The 16905-nt window shown below is 46.4% G+C and overlaps 1 protein-coding gene across 1 annotated transcript in view; it reads right to left on the bottom strand.

The window, feature by feature from the left end:
- The window catches only part of LOC147665808 (calcium-activated chloride channel regulator 1-like), a 108061-nt gene that overhangs the window by 21860 nt on the left and 69296 nt on the right, over positions 1-16905 (bottom strand). Inside the window, exon 11 of the mRNA XM_086949468.1 lies at positions 1197-1433. Within this exon, the coding sequence (XP_086805594.1) occupies positions 1197-1433 (237 nt within the window). The remainder of the gene's footprint in view (positions 1-1196; positions 1434-16905) is intronic.

Genomic DNA, 16905 nt, shown 5'->3' on the forward strand with positions numbered 1-16905 from the left:
AGGCGGTTGTTACAACGACCTCGTTGTTACATCGCAGTACCATTTCAACACAAGTCGTTAAAATGACTTGCTGTAGGGGGCACTCTAAGCTAAGGAATAGTAAAAATGTACTATTCCAACACCTTCCCCACCTTTGCCCACACTGGTGTTGAAATAGTAAATTATACTATTCCAACATCCAGCGCCCCCTACAGCAGGTTGTTGTAACGACTTGCGTTGCAAAGGTATTGCGATTAAACGACTCGGTCATTGTAACAACTGCGTTGTAATCGCATGCGTTTACAACGCATACGATGTAGTGGTACATATTCCCCATGATGCCTCCCTGGTCTCATAGTGGAGGCCATGGAGGGACAGGGGCCCTGCTATGGACCCCCTAAGTCTGTTTCCAAAAGCCTTTCAATGGCGGTTTGGACCCCCATTGAAAGGCCGTCGGAAAGGGCCATAGTAATCCCTAAGGCAGTACCTGAACAGGCCCACCCTCATTGAAGGGATTACATTCCGGAGACAGGGTTGACAGGCTGCTTGAGCCCATCAGAACCACAGCGGTTGCTCCCTCAAACATGCGGTCAGACTGACTGCATTGTAATGCAGTGGTCTGACCTCTGCTTCAGAAGTCGGTGGGACTCACACCGATGTGCCGGTGGTGTCGGTCCCACCAACATCATAATGAGCCCCAATATGTTCCCTGCTGTTTAACAATATGTTCTCAATGAAAAAAAACCTCCAACATAGAATTAACTTCCCCTAATATTTGTTACACCAGAAATACAAGAGAATGGCATAGTGCAGGGTAAAAATTACAACACCCTCCATTAACAATTCTGAGTTGCGGAGTTCTGCTGAGTCAAAGACATTTCCACTAACTAGGAAAAGAAAAACGTTTGAATCGAAAGGCATGTGACCAAACAATAACACCTTTCTACAAAAGATAAGCAAAAGGGTGTGATTCAACCAAACACTTTTCTTTCTGATACTTATTGATGTGGGTTTAATTCAGAGATCATTTCTTCAGTAAATATTACAAACAAGGAACGTTAGCTGAGAGTGAAATCCACACCCTATCTGACTGTAGTAATGCACAGTTACATGGTTTTGTGTTTACAATGCAGCAACATCTTTACCATAATAACAATAAATATATATTCTTGTCTCAGATCTGTAGAAATAAAGGCTGTGGTCTGCATAAGACTCACCTTGTCCCTCATCCAAGTTATCTCCTGGGGCTGTCCAAGTCAAATAAATGGTGCCATTGTGTGCTCTGGCATCTAGATCCACAATTCTACATGGCGGGAATATATCAGGCAGAGGCCCTGGCGGGACATTTGACACAATGAAACTGCCACCAGAGGCAGTTCTACTGAACTTTCCGACACTGGCTTGGGTGGTGTTATCTGTAAATACTGGTCTTGGTGGGTTCATCTGGATTGTACCTGTCACAGGATAAAAAAGAGCATTTATTATCTCTGTTTAACCTCCCCACAAACCTTGTGAAGATACATGCACCTGGCATCATAAGGAATGCTTCTATTTTAGCAGGAAATAGCATTTTGACAGTTCAAAAGGTCATTCAAGGGGCGGGTGTGAACAGACAGGTGTTTGAATGATAGATGCATAATTGAACGTGAAGTAGAGACAATACAGGCTGGATAAACAGATAACAATAGACAGGCTAGACAACTTAGAATATATACATATCTACAATATGGGATAATGCGATGGTATAGATTGAGTTGGTAAGGGATTGGTTGTGACCAGTTTCATTCATTAGCATATGACTGCTTAAAGGCATTTTATAAGCAGCACTAGAAGAGGATATGAAGTGCAGTTCAACTGATATAGTCAAATGAGGGAAATCATCAAGCAGCTATGTGAAGTTTGCTGTGAAACAATAAAGCTTATGTGAAAGGTTAATAGCATGTTTACCTTTGAGATAGGTTGCTGGGGTATTATGTATAACTATAAAAACAGAAATAACAGTTTTCTGATAATCAGTCAATTTGATAAAAGTAGCAGGATGTCAGACTATACTTAGGAAGGTTCTAGGGGATTCTAGTACCTATGTTTATTCCAATCCAATAAAAGGAATGATTATTGTGTAAGACCCACAGGTAAACGACTGTTATTATCCAATTTGCTCACAACATGCGCCCACAATAGTGTTTTGCCCATATGGAAGTGAATGTGAGGAAACATTTTGCAAGTATTCAGTCCTTTATATATGGCAGGGGTGTCAGTAGAAGTGATGCAGGATTATAGCTTCAAGGTTGGGTTGAAATACATACCACATTTTCCTGCCAAAGTTGTATGCAGGAAAGTGCCCCTTTTTAGGTCTCGACCTACAGCATTGCTTTAGCAATGCTTGTTTGTCGAGATTATAGTAGGATTCCGAAAAGTCTGCCCAAACTGCGGATTCCGTACCGTTCATGTGAGCCAGGTGCGTGCACATCAAACACCATCGGCCTCGTCATCAGACTTCAAAGGGATCCGCTCCCCCTAACCCCACATCAGACTTCAAAGGAATGCACTCCCCCGGCCTCGCCACAGCAATGCCGAGAGCTTGTTCTCCTTACCATGCACCCACGATTGTCCCTGTGCGCCTCTCAAAACTGCTCTCCCCCTCTCCCACCACAGAGCGCTTCTCACAGCCGCGAGGCTGGCAGTCTCACCATCGATCACTTTCACGGCTGCGCTGACGTGTTTTCCCATGTTTGTTGACAGCTGGGACCCGGGTTCTAATCCCGGCATCCCCACTTGGACATATTTGCACAGATCTGGCCTGGAATAAATTAGGGGCTGCTTCACACGCACAAGACTTGTGCCATTTTCACAAGCACCAACAAGTCCACAGAGCATGATTTCTGTTGCTGGTGTCACACCTCCTCACGCATACCGATTTTACCCTGATCTTGTTATGCACTATGTTACCAAAAAGTAAAATTGCAGAGCGTCCAATTTTATTCTGAGTGTAAAATATTTCTGTCAACTTGTCCCAAGTCATGGGTCCAGCTCACCATGCACCCACGATTGTCCATGTGCGCCTCTCAAAACTGCCCCTCCCCCACCACAGAGCGCTTTTCACGGCCGTGCGGCCGGCCGTCTCACCATCGATCACTTTCACGGCCGCGCAGCCGTGTTTTCTCATGTTTGTTGACAGCTGGGACCCGGGTTCTAATCCCGGCATCTCCACTTGGACACATTTGACCATATTTGCACAGATTTGGCCTAGAATAAATTAGGGGCTGCTTCACACGCACAAGATTTGTGCCATTTTCACAAGCACCAGCAAGTCTACAGAGCACGATTTCTGTTGCTGGTGTCACACCTCCTCACGCATACCGATTTTACCCTGATCTTGTTATGCACTACGTTAACAAAAAGTGAAATTGCAGAGCGTCTAATTTTACTCTGAGTGTAAAATATTTCTGTCCCAAGTCATGGGTCCGGCTTTCAGACATTTATAAAATGTGTGCCAATAATAGAATGCAAGTAACCATACAAACCTTGAAATAACGTGTATCCTTCAGTGAACATGGCGAACCTACAAGCCCCAGCATGCTTAGTGCTGCTCGCTGAACATTCAGGAATGAATCGTTTTGACAACTATGTTTTCTTTATCTTTTCACGAGGTTATTTGCCCCGGGTCAGCCGCGGAGGTGATCTGTGCCAGAAGAAACCATTAGATTGGTCAAGTGCCCATTGAGATGCGCGCGGCTTGGGGGCTTCAGACATCGCAAGATTAAGGCCAGAGCCAGCCATGCTAGACGAGTTAAAGACCAGCCTTGTGGTGTAACCTCGAGCAGCTCCCCATTCCTCTGCAGGAAAAACCTATGAGAATGTGATCTTGGGCACATATTTTTATTGAACATTGGCCTGGGTTGGCCAGAGTACCTACAACTTTAAACCTCACTTTTCTACATATTCATTTATCAACCAAAAAACATAATTTTCAACCAATTCTATACAAATGAGCAATGGAGAGGTGGGCCCCGCCAGCTGTTTAAAAGAGAATACAGTTGATAGGGTATTTATTTGCGAAAAGTTGAAACAAACCCAGAAAAAATATGAAATTGCCCATTATGTTTAGATACCGTAACAGCATTTATACCAGAAATGTCACTGCATAGGAAAAGCTGCCATTAATTTCCAGTAGGGAACAATTGAGAAAATACGAGGATGCCTTATAATTGGATGAACTTGTTTGGGCACAGAAGAGAACTGCCTGGTTCTCATCTAAATTTCCGAACTGACATATATTCATCTGTTATTACTTCATTGGGTTATAATATTCTAAAGGGTAATCGGTCCCAGATACCCAAGGGTAATTTTAGGTGCATTTTTCACATTCTGTTTCGAGAGAAGTTTAGCTTCGCTAAATATGCGTCTTTAAAATGTAGTTGTACTTATGGCACAGATACCACCCATAACTGAGACAATGTTGTTTTACACTGGTGTTTCTGTGTAAATGTCATTGTATTACTGGACTGTCAGTGCAAATGTTGCTTTTAGCACTGGGCTGTCAGTATTAATGTTGTTTTTGCAATGGACTGCAAGTGCAATACCGCCCTCACTCTACCACTCTACTGCCCTCACTCTACCACTCTACTGCCCTCACTCTACCGTCCTCACTCTACCGCTGTCACTCTACAACTCCACCGCCCTCACTCTACCACCCTCACTCTACCACTCTACCACCCTCTCTCTACCACTCTACCACCCTCACTCTACACTCTACCGCCCTCACTCTACCACTCTACTGCCCTCACACCCTCACTCTACCGCCCTCACTCTACCACTCTACCGCCCTCACTCCCTCACTCTACCGCCCTCACACCCTCACTTTACCGCCCTCACTCTACCACTCTACCGCCCTCACTCTACCACCCTCACTCTACCACTCTACCGCACTCACTCTACCGCCCTCACTCTACAACTCTACCGCCCTCACTTTACCGCCCTCATTCTACTGCCCTCACTCTACCGCCCTCACTCTACCACTCTACCGCCCTCACTCTACCACTCTACCGCCCTCACTCTACCGCCCTCATGCCCTCACTCTACCGCCCTCACTCTACCACTCTACCGCCCTTACTCTACCACTCTACCGCCCTCACTCTACCGCCATAACGCCCTCACTCTACCGCCCTCACTCTACCACTCTACTGCCCTCACGCCCTCACTCTACCACTCTACCCCCCTCAAACCCTCACTCTACCACTCTACCGCCCTCACTCTACCTTTCTACCACCCTCACTCTACCGCCCTCACTCTACTGCCCTCACTCTACTACTCTTTCGCCCTCACTCTACCGCCCTCACTCTACCACTCTACCGCCCTCACTCTACCGCCCTCACTCTATCACTCTACCGCCCTCACTCTGCCACCCTCACTCTACCATTTTAACGTCCTCACTCTACCGCCCTCACTCTACCACTCTACAGCACTCACTCTACCGCCCTCTCTACCACTATACCGCCCTCACTCTACCACTCTACTGCCCTCACTCTACCGACCTCACTCTACCACTCTACCACCCTCACTCTATCACACTCACTCTACCACTCTACCGCCCTTACTCTACCACCCTCACTCTACCACTCTACCGCCCTCACTCTACAGCCCTCACTCTACCACTCTACCACCCTCACTCTACCACTCTACCACCCTCACTCTACCGCCCTCCCTCTACCACTCTACAGCCCTCACTCTACTGTGCTCACGCCCTCACTCTACCGCCCTCACTCTACTGCCCTCACGTCCTCACTCTACAGCCCTCTCTCTACCACTCTACCACCCTAACTCTACCACTCTACCGCCCTCACTCTACCGCCCTCACTCTACTGCCCTCAATCTACCACCCTCACTCTACCGCCCTCACTCTACCACTCTACAGACCTCACTCTACTGTCCTCACGCCCTCACTCTACCGCCCTCACTCTACTGGCCTCATGTCCTCACTCTACTGCCCTCACTCTACCACTCTACCGCCCTCACTCCCTCACTCTACCGCCCTCACACCCTCACTCTACCGCCCTCACTCTACCACTCTACCGCCCTCACTCTACCACCCTCACTCTACCACTCTACCGCACTCACTCTACCGCCCTCACTCTACCACTCTACCGCCCTCACTTTACCGCCCTCATTCTACTGCCCTCACTCTACCGCCCTCACTCTACCAGTCTACCGCTCTCACTCTACCGCCCTCACTCTACCGCCCTCACTCTACCGCCATCACTCTACCGCCATCACTCTACCACTCTACCGCCCTCACTCTACCACTCTACCGCCCTCACTCTACCGCCCTCATGCCCTCACTCTACCGCCCTCACTCTACCACTCTACCGCCCTTACTCTACCACTCTACCGCCCTCACTCTACCGCCATAACGCCCTCACTCTACCGCCCTCACGCCCTCACTCTACCACTCTACCCCCCTCAAACCCTCACTCTACCACTCTACCGCCCTCACTCTACCTTTCTACCACCCTCACTCTACTGCCCTCACTCTACTACTCTATCGCCCTCACTCTACCGCCCTCACTCTACCACTTTACCGCCCTCACTCTACCGCCCTCACTCTACCACTCTACTGCCCTCACTCTTCAGCCCTCACTCTACCACCCTCACTCTATGCCCTGTCTCTACCACTCTACCGCCCTCACTCTACCGCCCTCACTCTATTACCCTCACTCACTCTATCGCCCTCACTTACTCTATCGCCCTCACTCTATCTATCTATCTATCTATCTATCTATCTATCTATCTATCTATCTATCTATCTATCTATCTATCTATCTATCTATCTATCTATCTCCTTCCCTCACACTATCTATCTATTTATCGCCCTCACTCTATCTATTGCCCTCCCTCTATCTATCTATCGCCCTGCCTCACTTTATCTATCCCCCTCCCTCTATCTATCTATCGCCCTCCCTCTATCTATCTATCGTCCTCCCTCTATCTATCCCCCTCCCTCTATCTATCTCCCTCCCTCTATCTATCTATCGCCCTCCCTCTGTCTATCACCCTCACTCTATTGCCCTCCCTCTCTTCCACCCACCTCCTTATCTAACTCCCTGTTCTCTTCTCTTCTCGGGTGCTGATTTGCTGCTCTCTTCCACCCTGCCTCCTTCTCTAACTCCATCTTCTATTCTCTTCTCCTGTGCTGATCTGCTGCTTTTTTCCACCCCGCCTCCTTCTTTAACTCTGTTTTCTTCTCCTGTGCTAATCTGCTGTTCTCTTCCACCCGCCTCTTTCTCTAACTCACTGTTCTCTTCTCCTGTGCTGATCTGCTGCTCTCTTCCACCCGCCTCCTTCTTTAACTCCATGTTCTCTTCTGCTGTACTGTTATGCTGCTTTCTTCCACCCACCTCCTTCTCTAACTCCCTGCCCGCCTCCTTCTCTACCTCCCTGTTCTCTTCTCCCATGCTGTTCTGCTGCTCTCTTCCACCCCACCTCCTTCTTTAACTCCCTGTTCTCTTCTGCTGTGCGGATCTGCTGATCTCTTCCACTCACCTCCTTCTCTAACTCCCTGTTCTCTTCTTTTCTCCCTCTGCGGATCTGCTGCTCTCTTCCACCCGCCTTCTTCTTTAACTCATTGTTCTCTTCTGCTGATCTCTTCCACCTCGCCTCCTTCTCTAACTCCCTGGTCCCTTCTCCTGTGCTAATCTGCTGCTCTCTTCCACCCACCTCCTTCTTTAACTCCCTGTTCTCTTCTGCTGTGCTGATCTGCTTCTTTCTTCAACCCACCTCTTTCTCTAACTCCCTGTTCTCTTATCTTCTCTCGTGCTGATCTGCTGCCCTCTTCCACCCTGCCTCCTTCTCTAACTCCCTGTTCTCTTCTCTTCTCCTGTGCTGATCTGCTGCTCTCTTCCACCCCACCTCCTTCTTTAACTCCCTGTTCTCTTTTGCTGTGCTGATCTACTGCTCTCTTCCACCCGCCTCCTTCTTTAACTCCCTGTTCTCTTCTCCTGTGTTAATCTCCTGTTCTCTTCCACCCGCCTCCTTCTTTAACTCCCTGTTCTCTTCTCCTGTGCTGATCTGCTGCTCTCTTCCAACCACCTTCTTCTTTAACTTCCTGTTCTCTTCTCCTGTGCTGATCTGCTGCTCTCTTCCACCCGCCTCCTTCTTTAACTCCCTGTTCTCTTTTACTGTGCTGATTTGCTGCTCTCTTCCAGATATATCCTTCTCTAACCGCACACACACATACATACAACCACCCACACACATACATACAACCCCACAAACACACACAACCACACCACACACACAATCTCACACACAACCACACACAACCACACACACCTCCTTCTCTGATTGCCTTTTCTCTTCTCTTCTCCTGTACTGATCTGCTGTTCTTTTCCACCCGCCTCTTTTAACTCTCTGTTCTCCTTCTCCTGTGCTGATCTGCTGCTCTCTTCTACCTCCCTCCTTCTTTAACTCCCTATTCTTTTCTCCCGTGCTGATCTGCTGCTCTCTTCCACCCCACCTTCTTCTTTAACTCCCTGTTCTCTTCTTTTCTCCTGTGCTGATCTGCTGCTCTCTTCCACCCGCCTCCTTCTTTAACTCCTTGTTCTCTTCTGCTGATCTCTTCCACCTCGCCTCCTTCTCTAACTCCCTGTTCCCTTCTCCTGTGCTTATCTGCTGCTCTCTTCCACCCACCTCCTTCTTTAACTCCCTGTTCTGTTCTCCCATGCTGATCTGCTGCTCTCTTCCACCCGCCCCCTTCTCCAACTCCCTGTTCTCTTCTCCTGTGCTGACCTGCTGTTCCCTTCCACCGCCTCCTTCTCTGACTCTCTGTTTTCTTCTCCCGTGCTGATCTGCTGCTCTCTCCCACCCACCTCTTTCTCTAACTCCCTGTTCTCTTCTCCTGTGCTGATCTGCTGCTCTCTTCCACCCGCCTCCTTCTTTAACTCCCTGTTCTGTTCTGCTGTGCTGATTTGCTGCTCTCTTCCACATACATCCTTCTCTAACCGCACACACACATACATACAACCACCCACACACATACATACAACCACACAAACACACACAATCTCACACACAACCACACACACAACCACACACACACAACCACACACACACACATACAACCACACAATCACACCCAACCACACACACAACCACACACAACCACACACACAATCACACACACAACCACACACACAACCCACACACAACCCCACACACAAACACACACATCACCACACACATATCACCACACACACAACCACACACACAGCCACAAACAAAACACACACAACCACACACAGCCACACACAACCACGCACAACCACATCCACCCACCCACATCCATACACACAACCACACACACATCCACACACACAACCACACACACAACCACACAAACAACCACACACAACCACACAACCACACACCCAACCACACACACACAACCACACACACAACCACACACACACACAACCACACCCAACCACACAACACCACACACACACAACCACACACACAACCACAAACATACAACCACACACAACCAAACACACACAACCACACACACACACAACCACACACACACAACACACACACAACCACACACATCTATCTACCGCCCTCACTCTATCTATCTCTCGCCCTCACTCTATCTATCTATCTATCTATCTATCTATCTATCTATCTATCTATCTATCTATCTATCTATCTATCTATCTATCTATCTATCTATCTTTCTATCTTTCTATCTATCTGCCTCACTCTATCTATCTATCTATTTATCTATCTGCCTATCTATCTATCTATCTATCGCCCTCACTCTATCTATCGCCCTCACTCTATCTATCTATCTTTCGCCTCACTCTTTCTATCTATCTATCTATCGCCCTCACTCTATCTATCTATCACCCTCTATCTATCTATCGCCCTCTAGTAATCTATCGCCCTCACTCTATCTATCTATCGCCCTCACTCTATCTATCTATCTATCTAGCTACCTATCTATTGCCCTCACTCTATCTATTGCCCTCACTCTATCTATCTATCGCCCTCACTCTCTATCTATCTATCTATCTATCTATCTATCTATCTATCTATCTATCTATCTTTCTATCTATCTATCTATCTGCCTCACTCTATCTATCTATCTATCTATCTATCTATCTATCTATCTATTGCCCTCACTCTATCTATCGCCCTCACTCTATCTATCTATCTTTCGCCTCACTCTTTCTATCTATCTATCTATCGCCCTCACTCTATCTATCTATCGCCCTCACTCTATCTATCTATCGCCCTCACTCTATCTAGCTACCTATCTATTGCCCTCACTCTATCTATTGCCCTTACTCTATCTATCGCCCTCACTCTATCTATCGCCCTCACTCTATCTATCGCCATCTATCTATCCATCTATCTATCTATCTATCTATCTATCTATCTATCTATCTATCTATCTATCTATCTATCTATCTATCGCCCTCTAGCTATCTATTTATCGCCCTCACTCGATCTATCGCCCTCACTCGATCTATCGCCCTCTATCTATCTATCTATCGCCCTCACTCTATCTATCTATCTATCTATCTATCTATCTATCTATCTATCTATCTATCTATCTATCTATCTATCGCCCTCACTCTATCTATCGCCCTCACTCTATCTGTCTATCTCCTTCACTCGATCTAGCTATCGCCCTCACTCTATCTATCTGTCTATCGCTCTCACTCTATCTATCTATCGCCCTCACTCTATCTATCCGTCTATCGCCCTCACTCTATCTGTCTATCGCACTCACTGTATTGCCATCATTCTATCTATCAATCACCCTCACTCTGTCTATCTATCGCCCTCACTCTATTTATCTATCTATCTATCGCCCTCACTCTATTTATCTATCTATCTATCGCCCTCACTCTATTTATCTATTTATCGCCCTCACTCTATCTATCATTCGCCCTCCCTCTAGCTACCTATCGCCCTCACTCTATCTATCTATCGCACCACCACAGTATCACTCAAGGGCACCACAACATCACTCAGGGGCACCACAACATCACTATGCACTACCACAGCATCACTGAACGCCACAGCATCACTCGTTGCCACCACAACATCACTCAGCGCCACCACAGCATCAATCTGTGCAACCATTAAACAACAACTGGTTCAAATATGTTCTCTCAATGTTTCAAGCTTTATTACAAATGTCACATAAAGATGTTAATATTTCACTTCTGTTCTTGGATTTTCGTCACAATAAAATACACTGATCATAATCTTCACAAAAGTTATTTACAAAAGTGTAAGCTATTGCCATTATAAATTACAATAACTTTTATTTAAGTATTAATTATTTAAAAAAATTAAAAGTCATTGTTATTTGTAATATCAATACATCTAAGTCCAGTAAATACAAAACATGTTGCATTACAAATGCTATAGGTGTCACATTTGCAAAAGTTAAAAGTGTTGGCATTGTAAATGACAAAGCTATTAATTTTGCTATTTTCAAAACCAACACATAAATAAAAAATGTGTCATTTACAAGACCAATAGCTCAAACGTTCCTAATGCGAGACCTATTGCATTGCAAATGCTTGTTGTCATGGTCATCCCCACGTTTTGCTTCTGGGTACTGATATGTTTCTACTGATCTGCACTGGGTCCCTGCTACCCATGCTCTGGTGCCAGTGCTCTTTTACTAAAGACAAGGTAAATTAGTCTAATAGTGATACAATTGTCAAGCAATTTAGCACCCCTGAAAGTCCCTGCTAGATGGTACCCCTGGTACCTAGGGCATAGATACTAAAGAGGGACCCTAAGGTCTGCAGAATGTACTGCCACCCTAAGGGACCTCTCTAAAAACTGCATGCCGGTTGCCATTTCAAACTGCAGGTCATGGTGCAAACCATAAGTGAAAACAAGACATGGCACACTCTCTGTGAGCCATGACAAAGTCACTGTATGCACTATATGTAAGTCACCCCTACAGCTGACCTTGTAGCCGTAAGACAACGTGCATTATATTACATGTAAGGCTATATCTGCATGAGCAGATATGCCCCTGTGCTGTCTAGTTCAATTTACTAGATAGTACAATTAGCCATCTTAAGTATATGTACTGGGCACTGGTCATTCTGAGTTCCCCAGCTATATGATTGCTTACTGAAATCTACGGTGTTTGGTATCAGACTCCTTGTCTTAATAAATCTGTACTGTTGTCAGTTCAAGAATTATTATGACATGCACCCAGAGGGCACCTTAGAGGTGCCCCTTGAAACACCTACTGGTATCTAGTGTGCCGGCTGTGTCGTATCATCCAGCCTGCCACCTAAGACAGGTTTCTGGCCCCCCGCAGGCGAGAGCCCACACTCTCTGAGGGCAGAAACAATGCCTGCTCTAGAGGAAGGTGTTCATACCTCCTCCAGCAGAATGGCTAGTGATTTAGCATCATCGTCAAAAACAAGGTTGGTGGAGGGTCTGAAGGGGAAATTATTTAAAGACCAAAGAACAGACAAACCCCTTATTCACAGTATAACAATACAAAGGACTGTCAATGGTCTGTACAACTAATGGAGGCAAAGAAAAATGTGACAAACTCTGTGTCTACCTGTAAAGTGTGTACAACAGAAAGGAAATGAATCCCATCAGCCCACCCATATGGCAGAGCTTCATCATCTGGGATAGAACCAAAGATGGTCCGGTTAAGGAGCCACACACTTGTTTGAATTATGTGCTTCTCCAAACACAAGGAGCCACCAGTGATGGATCATACCAAAAGTCAAATCAGTTTGGAATGGTGTGGGATGTTAAATTGCAGTGAGAAAAATGTGTGCAAAAAGAATCAAAAAGTGAGATGTAAAATTGGCTACCATGATTTAAGGAAAACTTTATTAGTGTCAAAATTAAAATGAGTGTGAGACAGTTTGACACAATAACTGTCTATTAAGGATGGTATTTGGTCAACATGTTTTAGCCATTGTAGGAAAGTTAAGCCTACTCGGCTTTCGTCAGGACCTCTTGAACACTACTGCAATTAAGCTTGACCTAAGCTTAGTGAAAAAAGCAAAAATAAAAAAATTAAGGATACAAAACATCCTACCGTACATTGGATTTTCCAGACGGAGGATGTCTGTTTCATAAAGTATTTAGGATTCTTTCCCAAAAATGCTTGGGAGAAAGCCTCACCTCTTCCTGGCCACTGCTCAGGGTTGGAGGCCCCGCTCTGTCCGTCGGTACCTCTGGACTGATCCTGAGCCGAGGGGGAGCTCAGAATCCTAAATACTTTATGAAACAGACATCCTCCGTCTGGAAAATCCAATGTACGGTAGGATGTTTTGTATCATTAATTTGTGTTAATTTTTGCTTTTTTCACCCTAGTGCCGCTGAGGGTGTAGCAAGTGCATCACTGACCCTGGGGCACCTCTGAGTCTAACCCCAGAACCTCAACTCCAAAGACCGATTACTTACCTAAAAACCATTAACTATATTTTCCTCCATGGGATAACATTAACTGTTTTTCCTGAAAAAGTTTGTGTCGAGTTTTGAAATCTAAAGAAATCCTTTAAAGTTGCATAATCTAACAAAACGATTTTACTTAACTGTTTTAAGGAAATGTCCCAGAGTAGTATCCAGGCATACTACACTGAGTAAGCCTAGTAATCTCTAAAGTTACTTACCTTCTATTTTATTGAAATTCCCATTGAATTCTATGTACTGCATTTACTAAGTATTGACGCACAAGTTACTACTTGTGTAACGATATATCTGTAAGAGACATTAGTTAGTGATAGATTCCTTACCTTAGAATATCCCCAGGCGTCAGACTGGATCCGGAAACTTTTGCGTAGCAATACCCCTGCGCGTCGGTAGGCGTCGTCTGCGGCTCCGCGTCCGTCGTCGGCGTCGTGAGCGCCGGAATGACGTCGTCGTACTTAGACTCCGCCCATGCGCGCTGACGTCAGTTCTGATGCACAGCTTTTCCGCGCCAGATACGCAGAGCCATGAGAGAACCAACACTGGTGCCATGAAACTAGGGCCCTGAAAGGGGATGACCTTAACCCTAGATATCGGTCCGCAGAACGGGGAGGATGGGTGGGTCGGTAAGGAATCTATCACTAACTAATGTATCTTACAGATATATCGTTACACAAGTAGTAACTTGTGCATCTGAAAGAGACACGTAAGTGATAGATTCCTTACCTTAGAATAGATAGCCCAGCAATACCAACCACGGTGGTGGGTCTGCGAACCAATATCACACCAGAAAGTCCTGGAGGACGGAACGGCCAAAGAAGCCATCCCTCCGGACTTGACTCACCAGGCAGTAGTGTCTTGCGAACGTGTGCAGCGAGGCCCACGTAGCTGCCTGGCAAATGTCCTGTAAAGGGACTCCTCGGCCCAGGGCAGTTGTTGTTGCCGTGGCCCGAGTGGAATGAGCCCGCAACCCAGGAGGGGGCTCCTTCCTCGCCATGGAGTAACATGCTTGGATACACAAGATGATCCACCTTGAAATGGTCCTCTTGTGTACAGCCTTTCCCTTCTTCGCGCCCACGTAACCAACAAAGAGTTGGTCATCCACCCGGAATTGGCGTGTGCGATCTAGGTAGTAGGAGAGCGCACGTTTTGGATCCAGACGGTGGAGCCTCTCTTCCTCTTTCGAGGGATGCGGAGGCGGAAAGAAGGTGGGCAAAGTGATGGACTGCCCGATGTGGAAGGCCGTGACAACCTTGGGCAGAAAGGAAGGTCGTGTACGTACACCACCTTGTCAGGATGAACAGATAGGAAAGGTGGAGAGGAAGAAAGAGCCTGGAGCTCACTCACTCTCCTGGCAGAGGTGATGGCAACCAGGAAGGCAGTTTTCAACGTGAGAAGACGGAGAGGACAGTTATGGAGAGGCTCAAAGGGAGCACACATCAGATAAGTGAGAACAAGATTCAAGTCCCACTGGGGCATCACGAAGGGAACAGGAGGGAACATGTGTGTGATGCCCTTCAGAAATTCGGGTGGGAAAACCCGAAACTGCGCCGAGTCCAGAACCGCTACGATGAAGAGGAGCGTCTGAGAGGGACACAGGTGTGACTTCGGCACATTGATGGAGAACCCCAGCAAGTGCAGGAGGTCGGCCGTAGTCTGGAGGTGGGTGACGACTACCTGGGTCGAGCCCGCCTTCAACAACCAGTCGTCGAGGTAGGGGAAGACTGATACCCCCTGCCTGCGCAGATGAGCTGCGACCACCGCCATCAGCTTCGTGAACACCCGTGGGGCGCTGGTAAGGCCGAAGGGGAGCACGGTAAACTGAAAGTGCTCTTGGCCTACCGTGAACCGCAGGTAACGCCGGTGGGCCGGCAGGACGGGGATGTGGAAATAGGCGTCCTGCAGGTCCAATGCTACCATCCAGTCTCCCGGGTACCAAAATTGCTAAAAGTCTTGTTAGGGCATTGGTTAAGTCCCTTTAGAATTTTAGAAAATAAAAAGTCACTGTAGCTTTGGGTTAGAGGGGTTAGAAGATTTTTTAACAATGTCTCAAAATAAGAACCAAGCTATTAGTGAAAATAACACCAAAGACATAGAGGACTGGGTTGAGGAGCTTGACCTCACCCCTTATCTTCACTTGTTTTTTTAAGGAGATAAGGTCCCTATGTAAAACTAAAAATATAGCCATGGGTTCCCGTCCCACCAAACAAAAGCTCCAGGAGCTGTTGGCTGGGCATGTTGTCTCGCTCTGCTTTATGTTTTGCAGCAACAGGACTTTAAGATACGATTTCTGGTAAGCCTTGGCCACACTCTAGTGAGCGTTTGTTTACTCTTTGTCCACTTTCTGTAGACCCACAAGTACTGAGTATTACGCGTATGTTGCAGTTGTTTTTTTCAGAGACCTCGAGACTAAGGTCTATTTTCACTCGGGTAAGATTCTCATGACGTTCCGGCTCTAATTCACTGGGTCTTTAACAGGTTGCTTCCTAGTCTGTTGTCTATCACCACCTAGTGTCGTCTTTTTCATTGGTTGGGTTATGCAGCGGTTACCCGTCTTATACAGAAAATATCATGTTTCGCTTGGTGCATTTTTTACTTTGGGAGCACTTTTCACAAGTCATGTGCAAATCCTACAAAATGACATTTTGTATTTACAACTCCTGACTTTTTACACATGCTTATTTTTTGTTGTAGTTCCACACGGAGGACTTCTAAAAACATCGCCTCCACTACTCTGTTGTTATGAAGTACCCCTGAAGAAGGGTTGATTCAACCAAAAATGCATTAGGATTTATTTTGTAACTTTTTGTTATGAGTTTTTGCTATATTGATGTTATGTGTTTGAGAGACACTGTACCATATAGTAGCTATTGCTACATGCTTAGTTTCAGTCCAAACGGACTGATTTAAGCTGCTGTTACTGACATAATATTATCAGAATTATGAACAATACAAGTTTTTCACTCTTCATTTGTGTTTGAGTTTATTTACATGTATTAACTATATTGTTTAACCCTTTCCGTGCTGATGACGGAACCGCTCCGTCATCAGCTGCGGGTGCGCTGTGCTGATGACGGAGCGGTTCCGTCATGGGGCCATGACAGAACCGCTCCGTCATAAGCACAGCGCAACTGACGCTGGTGACGGAGCGGTTCCGTCACCAGCATGCGGTCGCCCCGCCCACTTAGCGCTGCGGCGGAATAGCCGCCGCAGCGATGTGGTTAAAATGTGTAGAAACCTGAAACCTTAGGGCCTCAGGCTGTGCATCTCGCAGGTTTGGGTCATCCCAGGCCTTGATATTCATTTGTTCACAGTAAGCTTGGGGCTATACCCTGTAACAAGTTAGCACGCACAAACGAATAAAAAAAAGTTAGAATTGTTTAACCCTTGCATAAACATCATTTACACAGGTGTGCAGGTCCACCCATATACAAAGCATGCTAAGGACCACCC

The sequence above is a fragment of the Lissotriton vulgaris genome, unplaced genomic scaffold (assembly GCF_964263255.1).
Source record: "Lissotriton vulgaris unplaced genomic scaffold, aLisVul1.2 SCAFFOLD_3944, whole genome shotgun sequence".
In the NCBI taxonomy this organism is placed as follows: domain Eukaryota; kingdom Metazoa; phylum Chordata; class Amphibia; order Caudata; family Salamandridae; genus Lissotriton; species Lissotriton vulgaris.